The 23,125-nt window shown below is 45.3% G+C and overlaps 1 protein-coding gene across 1 annotated transcript in view; it reads right to left on the minus strand.

The window, feature by feature from the left end:
* Positions 1 to 23,125, minus strand: part of slc30a6 (solute carrier family 30 member 6) — a 46,171-nt gene that overhangs the window by 7,716 nt on the left and 15,330 nt on the right. Inside the window, exons 4-7 of the mRNA XM_015056801.1 lie at positions 20,599 to 20,683; positions 7,309 to 7,351; positions 7,018 to 7,083; positions 744 to 824 (exon numbers count right to left, since the gene is read on the minus strand). Coding sequence (XP_014912287.1) covers positions 744 to 824; positions 7,018 to 7,083; positions 7,309 to 7,351; positions 20,599 to 20,683 — 275 coding nt within the window. The remainder of the gene's footprint in view (positions 1 to 743; positions 825 to 7,017; positions 7,084 to 7,308; positions 7,352 to 20,598; positions 20,684 to 23,125) is intronic.

Raw genomic sequence — 23,125 nt, forward strand, 5'->3', positions numbered from 1 at the left:
TTCCTGCGGTAAACGCAGCGCTGCGGCGGCCATCTTTCCTGCGGTAAACGCAGCGCTGCGGCGGCCATCTTTCCTGCGGTAAACGCAGCGCTGCTCGGCTTCGTTCTTGTCGGGTCGCTTTGGGGACAAACTGTTCACACAGAAGTCTGACCTCATCGCATTTAGCTTGTAGAATGAAAAATCTTGTCAGAAAATTGGATTTCAGCAAAAACAAAAAAAGAAAAAATCTAAATTGGTTTTTAACAATGTAGAGTAAAAACATCTGTAATTATTTTATCTATTAAACTTCTGTTAAAAAACAGTTTCGACTTAAATTCACATGTTTAACTCATCTAAATGGTTCAGTTTTACATTTTGTTGTTTGCACTAATTGGCATAAAATGGTCCTTGGTGAAGTTTTTCCCCTGTAGGGATGAATAAACTCGCGGGTTTATTCGGACCTCAGCAGCTTTAAAGGCGCCGCTCTGTTCAGGCACAGGAAGCACAATAAATCCAACGCACCCAGTTGAAGATGTGTAAAAAGTCTGAAAACAGAAAATTCTGTAGAAACAAACGTATCTTTAAATAGAAAACAGGAAAATTTAAACTTTTCTCTAAAGATTTATGATCAAACTGAATCAAGGAGACTGATTTCTGTCATTTTGTTTTAAAATGTAAAGCAAAGGGCATCAGAAACTCAGCAGGATTTCTGTGAAGCAGGTCAAATAAATGACAATAAAACCAGTTGTTATTTCATGTCTCACCTCTCCTTCAGGATGAACAGAGCTCCCAGCTGGACCAGGACCGTAGAGGCAAAAACGGCCAGAACCTCCAACCTCTCAAACCTGAACAGGAGGAAAAAGACAGAAACTGATGAAAGTGTTCATCTCCAACCTGCTGACAAACATTCAGAAGCGTAAACCTGAGACCGCAGAGCGGTTCCTTCACACATCACCAGCATCTGGAGCAGATCCGTCTGAGGTGAGCTAATCTCACTTCCGACCCGAGGAGATTCCTCACACAGAGCATCACTTCCATACCAGTCCAGCCTGGTAACGTGTTGCTTCATCGTGCTGGGATTAATAAAACTGGGTTCAAACCATTTAAAGACGTAAAAATAAGCAATAAAAGTCTAAATCTTTCCCTGAACAGACAGGAAGTGAGTGAAGACGAGCCAAGACTGAAGTCATGTTTTTATACGTTTTAGTGGCCGTTAAAACGATGAGCTCCAGCTTTCTGCAGATTGTTTCACACCAACACACACAAACAGTAATGGAGGAAAGATTGATGCAATAAAGCACCGATATCTAACAGGCCACTGGGAGAAAACATGAGCAGAAAAGGTTGGTTGTCTTTCATCGTCTCCTCCTGCAGACGGCCGAACGTCGGGTTTTACCAGACGGCTGTTTGTGATTCGCTACTAGACTAAACAGAGGCAGACACATGTTTGTGCTGCTTTCTATATGTGATGTAATCAAGTAAATAAATGAGAAAAGCTGCACCTTGCAGGCGCTGTGGTTTCTCCCTCTGAAGAGACACTTTAGAAAGCAGTCAAGGACTAGCAGCTAATTTGGGATTAGCAATCTGGTTTTGGGATCAGAGGATTTCAGGCAGTCGGTTTGGAGGTCACGTTATCTGGTCTAGTACAATCCCTTTGTTTTATTATTATTAAAATGGCCCAGACTCACAAATAGCATTTCAATTAATGGAAATAACAGTTTTATCGAGTTCTGCCTCGGCCACAAAGCCAAATTTCACAGATTTTCTTTTCCAGAGAGAAAAATCTGGACTGGTTTCAGGATTCGTCCAGAATCTGGATTGAAGCCGACAGCCAATCAGAAACCGGCTCGGTGACGGGAATCTAAACATCCCGACTGTTGAATCTGGGAAACCACCTCCAACTCAGAGCGAGCTGACATTCGGTTACAGCAGTTGCCGACCTTTGACCTCCTCATAGAGAGCGTAGCTTACGAGCGTTGAGCTAATGGGGTTAAGATGGACGCTGACTGCGATCTAATGGGCCGCGTGATTGACCCGAACCGAGGAGCTTCTGTTTCTGCTAAATGAAGCGGAGGAACTGGACGAATGAGGACAGAACCGGTCAGAACCACTGAAGACGGGAAAATAGAGACAGAAATTATAATCCAAGAGACCCAAGGTTGATTAAACAATTCAGTAATTGGACATTTGAGGAGGTCCAGGAATTTTGGGAGTATTTCCAGGAAAACTGAGCTGATAGCGGTGGATCCTGGTCGATTCGGTGAGGCTTCTTTCATTTAATACAAGTAGCTCTGAAACAAACTGCATGGATAGGACTGGACTGGAATAACTAGATTCCATTATTGGACGATTCTGGAATGAACTGATTAAATGACCTGATGTGTTTCCATATAACTGGAGATTAATTACATCAGTTTGTTTTGGAAAAAGTGCCTGAAATTGGTGAAAATAACCTGAATTTAATTTCCTGATGACTAAACAATGACCCTGAAGTCCAGAAGGACCGGCCCGATGTGCTGCTGCTGAGCGGTTCAGGATGAACGGTTCTGTTTTAATGAGCGGTCCGCCGAGGTTAATCTCCACGCTGGATGTCACCGATCCAACGACCCGTTTAATACCAGCAAACTGAAACCGAGTGTTTCTAGGACTGCAGCCATGCTTGTTTACAGACGTCCCACCTCTAAACACCGGTCCGGCCCGGCCCGGCCCGGTTTTCTCTCTGAGACGTTCAGATTGTTAAATCTCTGATCCTCCACACACCAGAGGACAAACCAATGACTGCACCGTCACAATCCAGCCTGCAGGTTTGCAGAACCAGAGATCTGTGTCAGAACCAAGCAACACGAATTTCCCTACAAGACGACTTTCTATTTGACCCAATGAACAGAAGTGCTCCCGTTATGACCAGCATTTTTGGTTTTGATTTGCTGATAGAGTCCAGATGTTCTGCTTCTGGCCTCAGAGGTTCTTTAGAGAACAAAGGTCAAAGGTCAGAGAGGTTTAAAGCAGGATCATCCCCCAGAGCTCTGACCGATCCGTCACCTGGACATGGAGACCTGAAGCTCTGGGCTTCGTTGAAGCCCAGTGAGAACAGAAGGTCAGTGGTGGGTTTGTAAATAAACCGGATGAATGACCTTGATGAAGGTCACAAGCCGAAACGCGACGGTTTTCAAATAAAGTTGATTCCTGGTGTTGATGGAGGCTTCAGAAGAGCAGCAGGTCAACATCCATCCAGATGTCATGCGACGCTCAGGGGGTTTCAGATATTTAGGCTTTGTGCCTCTGGTACGGCTCACATGGGAAAGTTCACTATGCCAGGAATTATTCAGCACCTTCAGCACATTAACTGTTTTTCCAAAAAGCTCAAACCACCTCGACAAGCTTGAAACGTTTTTGTGAAATTTTGGAAGTTATTCCACATTTATTATTCCTGTTTCCATTAACCTTTTCTGATGCGATACCTGAAAATGCACATTTTAACAAAAGTTGACGATGCTCCCATCAGATAAAATAAAAAATATCTTCCCAGATCACATGGAGGTCTAATAACTGATCACAGCTTGCAGCCTGCTGCAGCAGCGGCCTGCTTTGAGGGTTTACGGCTTCAGCAGGCAGCTGTGCAGCTTCATGCTGATGCAACAGGCTTGGCCATAAAACAGCAAGAAGCCTGCAAAGACAAGCTCATCTTTAATCTGAATCTGGTCTACCATCCAAGATGTGAGTTTAATGACTGAAGCTGGAAGGAAACTCCAGGAGGAACACACTGCAACCTCAGCAGCTGATGAGGGGCAATAAAGTTGCTCCGTACGTCTCCAGGTTTAAATCCAGAGGCAGGAGGGATGCAATGAGCTCAGCAACATGTAGGAAGTGGAACATCATCGTTTTTGTCCAGATTTACTCCGTCCTGCTTCTTCTGGTGCAGAATCATGACGCTTGTCTCACATCAGTGACGTAAGAGTCGGATAAAATACGACACGGCTGTTCAGACTGCAGACGCTTTGGAAACAATCTATTCGGTTCCTCATATGAAGAGGGCAGATCAGGTCGAATCAGCAGATCAGTCTGCTGCGGACAAGTGGCAAATGGGTCGAAAGTGGACAAAAACGAAAAAGTGAACTTGGGTCAGATTTGCCTGCTGAGTGGATTTAGCCTCATGTTCCCCAGACAAACTAATCTGTCAGGTCTGGAGGAAAATCGGATACTTAAAGGTGCAAATAAATGGTGTTAACGCTGCTCAGCCGAATCCAGATGAGGTCGTGATTCCTCTAGAGAAACGGTTCTGAATGCAGGAAGCAAATGGAGGCGGTTCTGCTGACCGGCGTGTTCTCGCTGAATGGACCGGCCCATGATCCGGTGATCCCACATCCTGCAGGTCGTCTGTGTCGGTCTGCACACAAAGCGACGTGAACACCCACAGATGACTCCAGCAAAACTCCCACAAAGTGCTCTTTGTTTGAGTGGATTGGCTGCATGCTGCGAGGTCGGAGGTCACGCTCCGCTCCGCCTGAGGTTAATCCACACGGACACCACGTAGAAGAACCGCCAGCCTGTCTGACCGGAGCGGTCCAGTCGGCGGAGGAACAGCGCCGCCGCTGAAATCGGTGAGAAAGGATTCACTGGGAGGATGGAAGTGACACACGAGGCGTTTCGTCCGCTCCAATTAATCATCGCCGATGATTTTAGGAAAACAGAGTTAGAGCTGCTGCTGACGGCGCCGACACACCCCGCTCAGTACAAACGGCTCCGTTCATCACACTGAGGCTCCTCTGGACGGTTCTGGTTCTGAGTCCAGACCTCACTGAGCTCCAGGTCAGCCTGATGCAGGTCAAAGTTCATTTACAAACCCACCTCTGATCTGCAGGAAGAAAAGCCAAACCGGACCTTCCTCCCTGCTGCTCAACAGGACGATTTTTATTTGATTTGTCATCAACACACAAATATTAACCAGACAGAAAAAAATCATAAAATTATAAAATAAAAGTTGTTTTAATGGAAAAAAGCTTCACCAGTTATCAGGGTCTAATGTGAGCTGCTGATAATAATTTGATTCTGATGAATAAAAAGATTAATTATCTCCCTATTTTTAAAATTAATACCAAAATACAACTAATCATTCCTCATTTTAATTTTTTTATTATATTTCATGGAGGAATTATCACAAAACGTTTCCTAACGATAACACATTATAATATTATAACTTTATTCTCATTTTATTTCTATTCTCGTACGATTGCAACTTTTTATCTTTATTTTTATATTATTATTACTTTATTGTCTAAATGAAAACAACAAAAAACTAATTTTCTTAGCCTGCCATGTTCTAGGTTTCACTGTAGATGTTGGAAAAAATCCAGATTTTTTCCCTCCTACATGTCAGAAATTCACATTTTTCGTACGCAATAAACAATATTATTCATTTAAAGAATATGACTGCTACGAAATAACAACTTTGCTACTGGACGATTGATCCCCACATTAAATGCTATATAATCTGATCAGATTTATCGTAGATCCATCACTTAGATTAGATTATCTGTAATTAATCCCAGAGAAAAGAGAACCAAACGATTTTAATCAGTTTAATTATAAAAGCTTTTCTTTAAAGGATCATTTCTAACTGTTGTCAGCACTAAGAGTGAAAAGGAGTCAAGCAGATTGACCGTAGTTTGTCTGCCCATCTCCTGCTTCCCTCCGTTTCTCATCTGCGCTTCCATCACTCTGTGACCTTTAACCTTTGGGTAATGCCATTAGTGTCCAGTGTGAGCATCTGCTGCCCTGAGACGCCGTCCAACCCGTTCAATGTCACTAATCAGTATGAAAAATTCAATTTAAAACTCTTGGAATATATAAGCCAGTAGTTAATGCTCTCTGCACCGTCCTTCGCTTTCTGACCGTTACGCTCACTGATGTTGCCATGACGATACTCTGAGCAGGCCTACCTACTGCAGATTAAAAGCCGACTGAGCTCTAAAGGTCCGGTTAGTTGTGCTTCTTTAAACCAATCAGTTCAACAGAAAAATAAACTTGTAACAATAAACCAGATTTAGTACAAATGGAGCGGAATAATTCCTGGAAACATCGTTTTTACGCTAGATGGAGCTGGGGAATCTGCTGCTGAGCTACTGGAAGACCGTCAGGACCCGGAACGAACGAGACAGAGAGAGAGCGAGAGACACACACACACACACACACACACACACACACACACACACACACACACACACACACACACACACACACTGGGGCTTTATGGGACTCAAGTCAAGCTGAAAAGCAGATTTCCACCTGATCGCCACTCCTCCAAACCCTGGGGTCAGAGGTCACCTCTTAGGAACAAACGTCTTCTTGTGGGTAAACAGGCAGCGACTGAAGCAGCTGCACACTGCGGGACGCGTTTGTTTCTTGGTGACCCAGTCCGTTCTCTGAGATTTAATCTCACTCATTGGGTTTTATTAAAGTTTTAAAGTCACCATTTGGTCGGCAGAATCTCCAGGTCCGGTTCTGGAGAGTCTCGGTATGAAACTCTGACATGGTTTGAACTGAAACCTGAAACATGCAGGGTTTCCCCCAGTGTATCATCAGCCAGGCTGAGCGTTGTTCATTTATTATAAGGTTATTTATCGGATAAAGAGTCTCTGGTGAAACTTCAGCTGGTAAATCATGGATAAAGATTAAATTTATATTTATATTGTTTTCTTTTTACGTTCACCTCTTTGAAGACTTTATAGTTGGTGTTTGGGTATTGTTATTGTCTTCCAGCAACATAATTACCTGGTGATATTTTCAAACTTACTGTCAACTTTAAAATGTTTAAACTCAGAAACCCGGTGGACGCAGCTGGCGCTGCTACCAGCAGGGTTAGCAAGGCTTCTGGGGGAAACCCTGAACATGTGTGGTTACCACAATGCCAAGAGGGAAGGACATCAGCAGTGAGCTACATTAACAAGTTTATTTTGCCCATCAGTGAAGTAAATCAAAGAAAGTGGAGGATCAGCTCTGAGGGCTTCAACCTGCAGCAGGAGACGAGAGCAAACTCACCCGAATGAGTAGACCTGACTGGGCTTCTTCATCGTCACCCAGGAGCTGATGAGACAGGTGATCAAACTGCAGGTGAGAGGAGGAAGAGCAGACGGAGCGAGAGGAGAGGAAGGGTGATGGCAGGGAAAGAGGAGAACAGGTGATTGATGGAGGGGTGGAAGGGCAGAGATGAGAGGAGGGCGGATGAGAAGAGTCAGTGAGCGACAAGTGGAGGAGAATCACAGAACCAACCACAGGGTCAGCTAAGGGTCACCTCTGACCCAAACCCACCTTAATGACCCGGGAACTCACCTGAACAGGTCGAAGATGGTGAGATATGTGTAGGCAGTTAAAGCTGTAAAGACCAGAAAACAGAAACACGTCAGTAAAACCCAGAGAGCATCGAACACTGATGGAGAAACATGGATGATATCAGCAGAACATTTACATTTCTACAACACCACAGCACCACCTGTAAGACTGAAGCTGGTCTGAATTATGATCCTCTGACCTCATCACTAGAAAAACTCCATCATGGCTCAGAACCAAGCACTGACGAACCTGCTGGGTTGAACCGGTGATTCCTTCTCTACAGAACCATGGATGGTTTGAAGCTTCATTAAATCTGATGTTTGTGAGGATCGCTGGTCTGGGTGCAGACCACTGCTGGGCACAAACACATCAACTCCACAAATACTTGAGACTCCCTCTGAAATCATTTATAACTGCGCATTTTAAAACTTCAAACACCAAATATATGCACCATCCTAGCACTAACACAGCCTGCCTTATCTCCAGACAATCAGCAGAAAGGAAAACGGTTGCCTCCTGGATTGGCTGCTTTGAAAACAACAACCAATAGTGTCAAGCAGAGTTGCATCTAGATATTCTGGCTTCCCGCTTTTCGTGATGGAGATAAATAGAGATGCTGAGCGTTTCTCAGAGAGGTGAGGCTGAGATGGGCTGGATGTGAGGAGGACGACCATGGAGAGGGCTGATGGCTGCAGATGACAAGGCTTGGAAGGAGCCTTAGGAAACAGGATTATCTTTAAGGGTTGCGTCTTATTTGCCAGGTTAGCCACAGCTGGTCAGGCGAAACCCAAAGAGTCTGGAAACTGGATCAGTTTTATCTGAGTCAGTTAGCAGAGAGCAGCAGGGAAGCTGGTGGTTCGGTACGTTGGTGAGTAAACCAGAAACTAATCAGTCTGTTAACCAACCAAACAACAAGACCAGCTTGGCTTAAATACAGCAAACCTGCCTGTCCATCTGTCAATCTTTCAGCCCGTCTGTCTGCCGAAACGTCCGTCTTCCGGCCTGTCTGTCTGTCTTAATGCCGGCCAACCAGCTTTCTGTAATCAGGCTGTGCCGTGGGGGAAGAGGAGGCAGGATTAGAGCGGCTTTGTGCTGAGAGGAACATTTTGTTTCCCCACTAAAAGAGTCCATGTTGGCCAACCTGACGCCCTGTAATCCTCCTGACAGAGAGGCCCGCGGCACAGACCCACAGAGACTGACAGAGGGGGCGGAGAGCGGCAGAGCGACAGGCTGGGAGGGAGACAGATGGATGGAAACATCAAGGCAGAGAGACGGCTCAGAGAGGTGAGAAGGCAGGAGACAGGATGATGGACATGTGGAGGGACAGACTGACAGAGCAGAAGTGAATGAGTGAGAAAGAGTGTGAGAGTCTGGCGAACCGATGAAGAGGAGCGGCAGAGTGGAGGAAGGAGACAACCAGGAGACGAGAGGAACGGAGCAACTGACAGAAAACTGATTAAAAAACTGATAGAAAACTGATAGAAAAACTGATAAAAAAAACTGATAGAAAACTGATAGAAAAACTGATAGAAAACTGATAGAAAACTGAGAGAAAACTGACAGAAAACTGATAGAAAACTGATAGAAAACTGATAAAAAACTGATAAAAAAACTGATAGAAAACTGATAAAAAAACTGATAGAAAACTGATAGAAAAACTGATAAAAAAAACTGATAGAAAACTGATAGAAAAACTGATAGAAAACTGATAGAAAACTGATAGAAACAGCTTCAGAGCTGGAGAACCAGTCACCATCAGTGAGCCTGAACCTGACCTGCTACCATGGTAACAGAACCCAAACCAACATCAAGGATTTCCTGAAGAACCAGAGTAACTAACGGATCTCAGTCCAGTTCCTGTGGTTGAATCATTAAACGGGATCAGAACCACAGGCAGGTAAACAGGAAACCCAGATTATTACTGGAAAATGATTCAGCCCAGAGGAGACGAGCCGTCGGCCAAACATGTCTGCTATTGGTTGTTTGAAACTTTTAAAACTGGTTTCAAGCATAAAATATATTTTAAAAATCTAAATATCAAAACCATCAGAAACTCTGAGGGACAATATGAGAAATCAGTTTCCATCCAATTATCATGAACACTTTGAGTGAAATTTACGACGTCGCAAAAAACAAAGGAAGGAAGAAAAATAAAATGTGAATTTGTCATGTTTACCTGCTTGGTATGAACCAACCAGGGAAGAAAGAGGAGTTTTATCAGAAGCTGTGCATGGCTGCAACAGTCGAGACGCAGAGGATGAGATGGAGAACAGATCTCAGAAAGCTACTTCAGGCCGTCAGACTCTGGTCCTCATCCAAACCGACTCGGCAGTGATCTGCCTGATGGTTTTCAGACGCTACATGGCTGACTTTCTGCTCTTACGAGGCTGCTGTGGTCATATTCTGTGGTTTGAAACATCTGAGAATTTGTCAGGAGAAAAGCAAAACATCATAACTCCTGATTCGCCAGGTTTCCAGACCAGAAGGATCGTTTTACGTCTTCATGTTGTTCAGAGTCGCTGCATCCGCCTGTTATTTTGATCTGCTGCAGCTCATGTCTCCACAGGGATCAATGAGGTTTGATGTCATTGTGTTGTGTTGAATTAAAAGCTGCAGACGATAAAAGCAATAATAATACAAACGCTGACATCACAGTGACCCTGAAACAGGCCGGGTCCAATCAATGGACGGGTTACAATTTCCCCTCGCTGTGCTGGGATAGTTTTACATACAGTCTCTCACACACACACACACACACACACACACACCTATGCACACCCGACCCGGCTCAGGTTCTTCATACGACTCCAGCTTACAAACACTGACACCCAGAGGACGAGTGGAAGTGACACCGGAGCAACAAACAGCCGGCGAGACGTTCGTCATCTACAACTCACAGATGGCAGAAAGCTAAACTGAAGACAGGAAACACACACATTTTATGATGTCCACACACACACACACACACACACACACACACACACACACACACACACACACACACACACAATGAAAAGAAACTATGCATCTTTGTTTCCAGAGACGATCGATGGACAGGACTTCAGTCAAACTACTCTCTAACCATCTGCTTTTCTAATCCTGACCACCATTTTATCCCCAGATTTCCTGCAAATCTGACTTCTTCTGAAAGATTAAACTGCTAAGAGGTGAAAGAATATTCAGTAGAGAGAGGGAAGGAGAAAGCCAAAGGGAAGAAGGAGAAATGAGAGGAGAAGGAGAAGCAGATGATGAATATTTAATGCTGTCTGCACATGAGCAGCCCAAACATCCAGGGAAGAGTAAAGAAAAGTGGGGGACCAAGGCAGTGATCGTATGTAACAGGAACACAGACGCATGAAGACAGAGCTGGATGTTTATTCACCAGCCCACAGACCCTCAGGCTGATTTTACCCAGATCTGTTGCTGTAACTGAGGAAGAAGGCTTCATTCACCCATCATAAGTTGATTTTTCTGTTTGTTTTACATAGAAAAATCCCAGACTTGATTTCTGAACGGCCGTAAATCTGAGGCACAAGCAGGTTTCTGGTTTCTGTGAACCTGAAGGATTCGTTTCGTTTTTAGATGTTCTCTCCCTGGGTCGTTCTGCTGATGACCCAGTTTGGCCCAAGCTTCAGCTGACGGACAGATGGACTTTGGTTAAATAAAACTACAGAGGAGCCTGCAAGGTGTCCAGATTCCTGTTCCAGAAAATTAGGCCCAAACCATCAGCCCTCCACCACCGTGCTGGACCGCTGGTCTGAGGTGTTGGTGCTAAAATGCTTCATCTGTTTCTTCCGTCTTCCCTTCCAACCAGGAGGCCTGTAGAGACGTTTCCCTGAACTTCACACTCTGACGCTGAGCTGAATCTTCTGTCCTCTGAAGACGGTCTGAGGTGTTTTCCTCTTTTCTCGATGGACTCAAACAGTTTGGACCCTTCCCAGATTGGTGGACAGCAACAGATGCTTCTTTAAGGTCACTGCTGCAGCAAAATGCCACATCTCCTGATTTTACAGCAGTGCTCACACTGATGATCATTTAATCAGCTGAATCTGATCAGCAGCATCTGGTTTGGTCTAAATGTAGCTTATTTTTGCACAAACTGATCCAAACCAGGAAGCAGCAATGATAAAGTGCTTTTATATTCTGACCAGCACTAGTTCAGGGTCCGTCATCTTATGAACCGGGTCACAGATGAAGAGGGAATCAGAAACGCAGAGGGGGAGGAAGTGCTAACCACAGCAAACAGAGCTTCGTGGCATCGGTTCCGGTAAACAGTAAGCCGAGACCCACAGAGCCGGCCGCGGTGTCGGGTCAGCTCTTGTGATGTGCAGATGTAAACTAAAAGCTTCTATCGAACGTCTCAACTGCTGCGGTGACGAGGATCCCCAAGGACGAGGAAGAGGAGGAGGACAGAGATGAAGAGACGCAAAGTGCTGATTGCTTAGAAAGAAACCTGAAACTGGACCTGAAGGGCGGCCAGACAGAACCGAACCAGCTGACAGACTCCCTGATACCAGCAAAGATACAACATGACGGGTCACAACAGCAAACAGCAGCTCAACTCTACATGTTTAAAAGTGAAGAACAGGACTGACTAACCACAACACACACACACACACACACACACACACACACACACACTCATCATGTCATCCTCAGTCGATATGAAACTGGACCGAAGCTCCACTTCATCCATTTATGTGGTGAAACAGAGACTCTGATCTCGGGCTTCTGTTGGGACACATTAACCTCCCAACCTGCTCCACCCAGTCTGCTGACCCCCTGAGCCGTGACCTATGACCCTGAAGTCCCCCTGAGCTTGTTGGGATCAATGTAACATCGTCCATTAAGACCAAAGTACTACCCAGAGTCCTGGTTTGTTAAGCAGCTCATGTTAAATAACGACCCCCTGTGGAGAGACTGGACTCTCCTGGTTTCTACTGAACCTCAGAGCGCTGGTCAGTCTGGTTTAACTGGTCCTTTACTGGTCCAGAATAGACGTTTTACTACCATGATGCGTATTCGTACTCAGAGCCACATAAATTATCTCTTTCTGTTAAAGTCATGGCTGAAACTGTGGGAAATGAAGGAATTTGTCCAGCGAAGTCCAGGAAACCGGTACAATGAAAACTCGCCTGTCCACTGACAGCGAATGCAGAGTCCAGGTGGTTCAACGAACACGTACAGGACAGTGGGGTGTGTGGGAGCCTTATGTAGTCTGCCATCCTTATGGGTGTCCCCAGTAGATTCCAGAATCTACTGGAATCTACAGAATCCAGTAGATTCTGTTTGACTGAAGAATAAAACTGCATCATCTGCTCCACCTCCAGCTGTTCCCCTCCTGGCCTGTGGGGGCGCTGCACCAAGAACCACTGAAGGAAACAACACAAAAACCTCTGAAGACGCTGAGAGCAACTTCCTTCTTCACCAGATGGAAACAAGATGGAGGCGTCAGGTTTTGCGGTTTGAGGATTTCTGTTTTAACAAAAAACCACGAATCATTTCTCCTGCTAGTGTTAGACTTTCATGTTTGTTTTTTGGTTGTATTTACCCAGAATGCCATGCGCTGCAGTCTGCTTCCTGCGTTAGGAGCGGTCTCTGGTCCACTTGGTGTTCACATATACAGCACCACTTCAACCAAACTGAGACCTCGGTTCGTAGTCTGACCAAAGTTTGTTTTCTTGGTCTGCATCAGAGTTTGATGGAGTTTGATTCACACCTGCCCAAACGAACCGGACTTTCTGGGCAAACGGACTGGAGTTGGAGTAAAACAAACTTAACAGCTGGTGGGAATGCAGCCTCAATGTGTTTGTCTCCAATCAGCCAAGAAAACTTCAGCAAGATATTCATCTGCAGGTTTTCAGCTTCTTGCGGAGATGAAATGTGTCTTAAAGGTAAGGAGTTGATGTTAATTTATCTGTTTAACTGAACAGTTGTGTCCGTCTTATTTGGAGATGTGTTCCTCTGCACACACATCATCAGCCTCTTCAGGAGATCCAGTCCTACCGAGCGAGAAGCAGATGCAGGGGCTGTTCAGGGAGGAGCCGATCGCACACACACGCAGTGCGAGTGTGTGTTGGGTGTACCGAAGGGCCCCGTGGGAAGGAAAGCTTCACCAGCTGTGTTCTGACACACAGGAACACTCAAGGCCCGAGGACAACACACACCCACATACACACACTCATAGATCAGCCGTGTGCACTGAGCCGTGTCTCGATGACAAACAAACAAACTAATGGATATGCATACAAACATTGCTCCAATGCAAAACATGACTAACATGTTGGGATAAAAATTCACAGTCGTGTCCTCACCAAGAAACCACAACATGGCTTTTATTCTTACAGGAACTGTCACAAATAAGACATCATCCCTGGGTGGTACGCTCCGAGTAAAGAGGACAGGGAGGAGAAATGTAAAGCAAAGGGGGAGGATGAGGAGGAGGTGTGTTTATTCGTCTGTGGAAGAGACACTTGACCTGGTTTCTCTGAGAAACACTCAAACCGGGAGCGTCGTTCAGAGGGAATCGTACAGCCGATCAGATGAAATATTAAAGAGACGGAGACGTGTACAGCCACAGCGAAGACGGCCGTAAAAGAACATCACCTCAGTCAGGACGCTGATCCTGTGGGAAGAAATATAACGGTCGTCCCTTTGCTCAGCACCGGTCCGTAGGAAGGAATCATGCTGCGGGCCAGCAGCCGGGAGCCTACGCCATTAGAAGTTGGCGTGTTTCTTGATGCTGGTCAGGCAGCGCTGCTGTTGCACTGCTGCTGAAACACAATCTGGTGATGATTCTACAGAACCTCCTGAGCGAGCGCGGCTCCTCTTGGATCAAATTGTGCAGCGGACGACCGGATCGGTTTCCAGCTTTAACAAAGTAAAGGCATCAGCTGTTTCACCTGCCAAACTAAATACACACACAGCTGAATTTAAGTCCAGCTTCACTGAACACACAAACAGAACTTTAACGAAACCCAACTCCATCCATCCATTTTCGGTCCCTTTACCTTTACGCTCACAGTTTTCCACCCCTGCCAGGGAACGTTTCCGTGTCACACAAACAACTTAAAAGGTGTTTTAGTAGAAAAGCTTGTATGAAGATCGACTTGGAACAGGGAACATGAAGTCAACACGATGTGGCTGATTTTAGGGCTTTCAGTGGAGCATGTGAAGAATATGCTACATCTAACTCCAAACGAAACTAAAACTAAAACTGAATGAACAAGTTATTAACCAGGTCAGCACAGAACTAGCCAACAAATAACAGAAAGACCTGAACGTACTGCAATGTTATACAAATATTCAGCAGACATGTTCACAAGAAAAACATGATGTCGCTGATTCCAACCCGAGGTTCAGCCTCCTGGGATGAGCCGCACTGTGGATCCTCTCTCATCTGGAGCCGACTGGGTCGACAACAGACCAGCAATACCAAACACCTAAACGCCTCAAAGTGGAAATGTTCAGCCATAACACTCAGCACAACCAGGGAACACCAACCAGCGCTTCAGAGTAAAGGAGGCAAGGTGGTGGCAGGCTGGTGGTTTGGTGGCTACGGGACCAGGATGCCTTGCGGTCATTGAGCCGACTGTTAACTCTCTGTAGACTCAAATGTCAGAACAACTGGCCGTCAGCTGGAGCTTGAGGAAGTGGAGTCTTCTCTTTCTACCAGATGCTGGGTCGCCGGCAAATCCCGTCAGCGTTCCCATTTGCAAAGAGGGAAAAACACCTTTGGGTCAGGTTGTCATCCGAGCAGCTCCCAGGCTCCAATGAGCTGAGACTCTCTAAGCATGGTTCGGAACAGCACAACATAGCGCAGGACAAACTTTAGCCCAGTCAAGCTTAGCTGAGAGATTTGGAGGGTTGTTATACTTCAGACCCAAGGAATTAACACCCAACATGCCAGTCATTTGGCAGACATGTTGAATGGACCCATTATCCTCAACACCCCCAACTGGTGCAGAACCTGGTTACAGACTAACGATCCTGAGGAGCGATGATCATCTCGATGGTTATAAATATTTGGGTTAATGACACCAACATGAGACCCAGTTTGGTCCAAAAGCAAACTTTTCTATAGGCGGTACCAGTTAGTGGCTCCTTTAAGGTATGGATGAAAAACAGCTTGAAAATTTCTCGGCTCAACAGTCTTATCACTTCCTATAGAGCATACTGGGACATTATTCCTATGTGTGTGTGTTTATTCCATACATGCTAAGCCTGAATGGGTTTTCCGGTGCGGTATGTACATATGAGACTTTGTGCGCATCAATTGCTGCAGATCACAGCATTAGTCTTGCAGCCGGAGGTCAGTGGGGGCGAGGAGGGAGCGCCGAGTGGGGCATCGACTCCAACATGGCTTCTTTTATAAAGCACAAAGTATTAGATGATGTTTCAGGAGCAGAGCCAGAAACGGTCCGCTTAAACGACAAGACGTAAACAGAACCAGAGCTTTAAGAAGCACACAGCGGCAACACCTGTTCAAAGCTCAGCTAAGCTGCTAGAGGAGTGCAAAGTCATGGTTGGTTCTGTTTAATAAGATTAAACCAGAACCTGCTGTTAACCCATGAAGTCAGGAGCATCTGCTTGTCCATTCAGTCTGAGCAGAGATCAGGTTTGATCTGCAGTGATGAGATGAACTGTGGAGCTTCATTTCCCTCAAACCAAACCTTTACAGACACCTGCTCTGTGTCTGGACCCAAACCCACCTGCAATCCACAGATACATGTTTGGACCAGACCAAGCACAGCGTACCAGCTGTTGAGCACGGAGGAGAAGGGTGATGATGTGGGCTTGTTTTTGCAGCCATGTGACCAGGATCTCCTCTGTATCTTCTGAATAATGCCTTCCTGCTGTCTGGTCCAGGTTCTGACTGACGATGCTTCATCCTCATCTTCTCAGTGCTCAGAGGTGATCCGGTCGGTTCCGTTTCTCCACAGAAGTGACCACAGGTGATCAGTGGGCTTAAGACCTGGGGAGCATCCAAACCGTCTAAGATCTGATATTTAACCCAGTTGTTTCCTTTGAGTCTTGTGACGTGTTGCACATTTGATTTCTCAGATCATCACCAGACTGTTCCTGGACAGCTGAACGATGTTCCTGTTGGGTTTTGATCCAACTCTTTATCCGTTCTTGGGTAGCACTGAGGCAAAGTCTCTCTGATCAGAAGCAACCGGATTCATGGATTAGCATCTTCACAGCATTTGCTTCTTCAGATACCCAAAACAACCAGGAACAGGAATCAACAGAGTGAAGAAATCCTTCTGGACGGATTCTGCTGTCCTGGCAGGAGTTCAGTCTGTACTTGATGGTTTCCTCGGACAGAAGACGCTTCATTGCAGCCCCTCTACTCCAAAACTCTGCCTTGGAAATCCTAAAACATTCTTCTATGCAGGTCAATGGATTTCTGAAGAACCAGAACCAATGTCCTCCAAACATTTCCTTCATGTGTGGCAGTCTGATGGAGCTCAGATGGTCCTGCCACTTTTTCAATCTGCTCCTGAAGGCGTTTCCCAGCTGACAGCCTGGTGGACGTCATTTGATTGGGCACCAAAGTTGCAACATTCATTATTTCCAGCAGCTGTGGTTCTTGTTCTCACTGAACCGCGCCAGAGTTCACTCCTCCCCAAACGATCCGGACTTTCTGTACAAACGGACTGAAGTTGGACTAAAGCATACTGAACATGACTGGTGTGAATGAACCCTCAGATTGACACCTGGAGCTTTCAGAACCACTGTTTGCATCACAACTGTGAGAAGAAAGTGTGAAGGTCAAATGCTCTGAGAGCTGGACTGTCAAGTCATGAGAAACCGTGTCAGTGTGTGAATCTCTGCTTCGCTTTATAAATCTGCTTAGAAAACCCGTGTAAACACTGTCGGTTCCACCCACCGTCACTGAGAGGGGGGAAACTCCAATCTGTTGCTGCTGGGTTTTTTAAGTAACGAACACAGACGGGAAATGACATTAGGAACAGTGAGTACGGATAAGCAGCGCTCCGATTATCTCTTTCGACAGCCTCCGTGGTCTGCCGAGCCAACCTCCCCCGTCCCGTAAAGGATGCATCAAGTCTATTCGGTTTGCAGAGCGTCTGTTAAGCCGTTAGTCATGGGCTAATGAGGCCAAACAGTGTGCGTTTCTATGTAAGCAGGGCTGCATGCACGGCGCTCTGAGCACGTCAGAGGAGCAGTTGCTCTGGAGCATGGCATTAGACTTGCAAAGGGGAGGTCAGAGAGGACGTTAGTGTGAGTGTGAAAGAGAGAAAACCCGGCGAATGTGTGTCTCTCTGTGGGGACGGACTTCTGCTTCATTTAAACTACAGGCGGAAATTCACTGGAGGCGCTGGATGAGCGCGTTCTGACGCTCCCAACAGACCCGCATGCATCGAGGAAAAAACAACAAACTGCAGAAAATTACTAGAAAAGATTTCTGAACCGACTAATAACTGTGAAATTAGACATAGAGCTACTTCTACCAGATGTGCATTTCATTTGGCTAACAGAGGAGAAGACTTGTTTAGCCCCATCTGGAAAGGCCTGCCCTCATTTTAAAGAATAACCTTAAAAGAAAAAATCAAGACGAGGAGGTGAGCTGCAGGAAACGTCTCATGATTCACATCCCAACTGTAAAAAAAGCCAGAGAACAAAATCACTATAATGTCAGAAACCAGTTCACTGATTGATTCCTGAACCCAACAGACCAGTTCAGGAAAACTTACAGATCTCATTTTTTCACCTTGTCTCCACATATCTCATGTCTGAACGGAAACATTCCCAATCCAGAGATAATTCCAGGTCAACTGCAGGAAACCTTCAGTTTCTGCGCCGGTTCTGAGTTGGACCGGTTCTGACATCATCCTCTGGTCTGTTCAGGTTTCCTATCTGCTCAGTTCAAACTAATCAGAGGTTTAAATGAGTCCGAGCATCTGAACTTCAGTCCCAGAAACCAGGAAGAACAAACTCTACAACTAATCTAGAAGAAAGTAGAAGAAGAAGAAAACTACAAAAATGGCTCCCCTGTTGTTTCTGTCAGCAGTAACGATTTATCGTTATGTTCTCATGTTCAGGTGTTAATCTGAACTTTTAAAGCTCCTGTCACCCAAACGCCAGCTTGAATATGGAAGTAAAGTATTTTTCATAATTTTTGTAAAATTATAAAAAACTGGAATCGTTCAGCAGTCAGACAGGAAACCGGATAAATGAGTCTAAAAACCAAAACCAGGTAAAACAGAAAACCTTCAGTGTTCTGGCAGGAGCTATAAATACTTAATAATAATAATAATAATAACAACAACTGATAGCTTCACCCTCTGCTCCATAAGTATAACTATATTTTTAGGGTACTTTCATCATATTTAATCAAAGTCTAATAAAACGAGGAGTGAAGAATCAGAGTATCGTTTGTTGCGTTCACTGATCATCTGGAAAATCTGAGTTTCCAGTTTCATGAACAATGAGGAGGAAATAGATGGATTTAAACAGAAATTAAACAGTTCGGTTAACTAAACAGTCAAAAGCTTCAACAGAGGCGTGTGTGTGTGTGTGTGTGTGTGTGTGTGTGTGTGTGTGTGTGTGTGCAGGTAACGCAGGTAGATCAGCAGCATCCTGAAGCGTCTCATCCATCCTGAGTATCGACAGCGGTGTCTCCTTCTCCCAGCCGTTCGATCCCCGGTTCTCCACTTCCTGCGAGCGCGACACCCGACGCCGCCCGCCAGCGTCTGTCTGCGTGTTTTTCTGCAGTATTTGCAGCGTGCAGGGATCGGGTGGCATGCTGTTCTCTTCATGGCAGCGGTTTTCCAGAGCGGCGCGGTCCCTGAGCGGGTCTCGGGTTGGTGGCCGAGCACAAACACGTCGTCTGGCTGCAGCAGGCCGCTGCTCTCAGACAGGCAGCAGCGATAGCCGCATGTTTACAGCTCAGTCACCCTCTGATGCACACAAACACACCAAACCACCAACACAACACTTCTCACTGCCTTTCACTTCATAACTGTCGTGTTATGAAGTGATAAAATGTTCAGGGGAATTTTCAGACACTTTGAAATTTGAAACCAAGATAATTATTGATCAGCTGCTTTGGCTGCAGAATTAAACACGACTGAAAAACTATCAATGAACAAAAGCTTAGGAGACTGAGACAAACACTGGAACAAAAGAGTTACAACGCCCCCTGCAGGCACGGAGAGTTCACATTCATGCAGCAAATCTTCGCACTCAGTTCAGACATTTTGCACAGTCGTTCCTGCGACTGATTAAATGCGACTGCAGTCAGACTTCTGAGTGAACGTTTACGCCCCCAAAGCGACCCGCATGCGCAGAAGAACGTAGCTGTTACCCAGCAGCGCTCCGTTCACAGCGGTAAAGATGGCCGCCGCAGCGGTAAAGATGGCCGCCGTCTCTGGATGAATTTTAAAGATGTTGAGAGCGACAGCATGGTCAGCAGGAAGCTGATAAACAGGAAGCTAACTGCTAACAGCAGCGGCCTTTAGTGAAGCATTGGCTGCAGCTTCTGAGCCGGTTCTGACCCGGTTCAGTTTGGGTGTTGGGCCAGGAGTGGTCGGTTGGGATGTGATGCGTTCACTGCTTTCATCACTTCATTATCATTTTCAGACATTGATTATGTCCAGATTTATCGTCTGGATTCTTCTGGAGCAGAATTATGATGTAAAAGTTGATTAAATAACATTTACTGTTCATCTTCCCGTTCAAGAATACGCTCCAATTTAAGCTGAACTATTTTATTTCCCAGTAAAACATGAAATAGTTCAACAGGTGTGAATACTTTCTGCAAGACTAAACTGGGGAGGGAACCGAAGCGCGAGAGACGTCTGAACCCGTTCGTCCTGGTGTTCCTGTTCTCCATCGTGTGACGGACCAGTTCTTCAGACCAAAGGTAAAAAGAGCTGCTGCCTCGTCTGACTGAGCCGACCAGAACAGCAGCAGCGTTTCCCCGCAGCGAGGCAGAGGGATCGGACTGGACCCGCAGCGAGGCGGCGCCGCACACAGAGCTCCCTAAGACCCGTTCACAGTGTGTGTTTACAGCTGCACACACACACACACACACACACACACACACACACACATCTAGATGTGAGGCTGTCAATCTGTGTTTACTGTGTGTGGACAGGTTTCTGCGCCGGTTAACGTCTCAAAGAGGACGATTCTGTCAGAGCCGGTATGTCAGACGGCCTGCGTCCGTCTGCTGGTCGCTGCACAGTGGATCAGTGTGGATCAGTGTGGGTCTGGTTGACTCGGTTTGACTCGGTTTGGGTCTGTGCGGGTCGCTGTGCTCACCCATGCTGTTGGTGGAGCTGCACCACATCAGCAGACAGCCGGTGCACAGCAGGTTGAGCGCTCCGAACAGCAGGATCCTCCACGACTGAAAATGACAGAAAACAAACAGAAGAAATGAGAAACATGAGGAGCAAAACGCTCCAGCCTGTTGGTCCAGACCCAGAAAACAACCAGATTTAACTCAATTTAATGCTAACTGAAAACATACAATTAGAAGTCAAAAACGTTTGTTAAAACTATTCAAAGTTAACATTTTACACCTGGAAAATTTAAAATGATACACAAATATGAAGCAAAAAATATTTCCTTCTGTTAGACAAGTTAGTTTTATTTTAGCACCTGCTGGTTTTATTTTGAAAATCTACTACTAGGAAATGCAGTCACCAGTTGCCATGGCGATTCCTGTTTATCCAGTGGAGCCCACAGCATCACTGTTTTATTAAAACTCACCAACACCTGCATGTGTAAACTGCCTATATGAGCTTGTCAACAGTATTTTAAAACTTGACATAAAATAGATGTAAAAACAGCTCCAGGGCTTTTCAACAGTTTGGTTAAAATCTGTTTTAAAATGTTTTTCTATTGGATTCAGAAACAGCATGACATGATAAAAACAGATCAAATGTTTTGTATGAAGCTTTTCAGCCTCATGCTGGTCTTTGTCTGGACCTCCATGGAGAACAGAGTATTTAAAGGTTCTGGTCCAGATGGATGGCAAAGGCAACAGAATGAGTCCGTTTTAGTCGGACCGAACCATCCTGGGAAATCCCAGCTCAGACTGGAATAAGCCAATAATCCAGCTTCACTATCTTTACCTTCACTTTATCCAAGGAGCAGAAAATCACCAAACCTCTTCTTCATTTTCTCTCATTACTAATTTTCCATTTCAGAACCAAAGATCTTATTTTTTATAACGAGGAGATAAAAGTTTTATTTTCCAGTCAGATTCAAACATCAAACCCTTAAAATGAGAATTAATTTATGTTTTTAGCAGGACAGATGGAGATCATCTCCAGGATTCAAAGGTTTTCTGCTCTAACATCCATTCAGCTGCAGTTTTATAAAGAACCTCAGCAGAACCTCCATCAGCCCTGCAGCGGTTCGGTTCAGAGCTGCAGGTACACGGTCCGGTCCGGACTCTCTCAGCAGGTCTAGGTGAATCCTGACTGAAGGAGAGGTGAGTATGTCTGAACATGTCGGCTGCACTCTGACTCAGTTCATGGCTGCAGCTGCTGCAGCCCAGGGGAAGGTCACACTGGAAACGGCTGCAGCACAGGAAACCTGCATCTGCAGGATCTACCGATTTACTCCGCACTCATCAGATCACTAAACCTGCAGCTGTCAGCAGCTGTAAGACCCGGAAATCTGGGATCTGGAATGAAAAACGCAGCCATGAAGCGACTGAGTGGTTTATTTATGACTCAGCGTTTCAGCTGGATCAGTTTAAACCTGAAATACGTTCAACCTGCAGGGCAGCCTGACAGGAAAACTGTTTCCATCCACAGGGATTCACAGACGAAGGGACAGTTCCTCTATTAACCGATCAATAAGAGGACAACAAAACAGGTCTGATCGTTTTTTACTGGATGTGAATCAGGCGAAGCTAAAACTGCAACCAGAGGAGTCCTGGACAGGATAGACTTTAAGGACAAAGAAGGTTTTATCTTAAATTATATTTTTTGTACAGTTTTGTTTCATTACAGCTCAGACTGTGTTGTTCTTTTAGTAAATGGACTTTTTCTTGAGTCTGTGCAACTCTGGAGCAAACAGGTGTACAAAAAGGAAGGAGGAGAGACTTCTGGTTCTGACTTCCTGGTTTTATTTTCCTGTTTAACACTGATTTTTATCTCACTTTCATGTTGATTTTAACCTGATTTCTTCTTTGTTTTATTTTAGTTTTTCCTGGTTTTTATTTCTTGTTTTTATTCTGAGTCTCCTGATTTTATCCACCGTTTTCTCTGCTTTCGCTCCAGTTTTGTCTTCATTTAACCTCAGATTTCTCCAGGAGAGGGCGCTGTGGTAAATTTACACAATTACCACATGGAGCCGAGTCTGGACTCCCACCAGCCCTGATCGTCGCTTTAACCCAACTCCAGTCCGTTTGTCTAGATCAGGGGTCCCCAAACCTTTTCCTGAGGGCCACGTAACTTTCCCCTTCTCTGCTGGGGGCCGGACTCAGTTTGTAACAGAAAAAGTGTGACGATTGCAGGAGTGCCGAAATGTAAAAATGTATTGTTTTCCAGAAAGCACAATCAAATAACCCTCTCTGGGTTCTTCACAGAAAAAAATCCAGGAAATAACACTATTTATAAAATAAATAGTGTATTTTCTGGACTATAAGCCACAACCCCAAAGTGTTTTTAAAAAACCAGTAAACATACACATATAAGCCGCAGATATCTCTGCCGCTCCAGGTTTTCCACAGCGATGCAGCAGCAGCAGAGGGGGGCGGACACTCAAAATTTAAGTCATAACAGGTCAATTGAATATTACATTTATTACAGTTGAAAAAGAAAAAGGTGCCAAG

Source organism: Poecilia latipinna, unplaced genomic scaffold (assembly GCF_001443285.1).
Source record: "Poecilia latipinna isolate Pla-1442-1.1 unplaced genomic scaffold, P_latipinna-1.0 Scaffold1408, whole genome shotgun sequence".
Taxonomy (NCBI): Eukaryota; Metazoa; Chordata; class Actinopteri; order Cyprinodontiformes; family Poeciliidae; genus Poecilia; species Poecilia latipinna.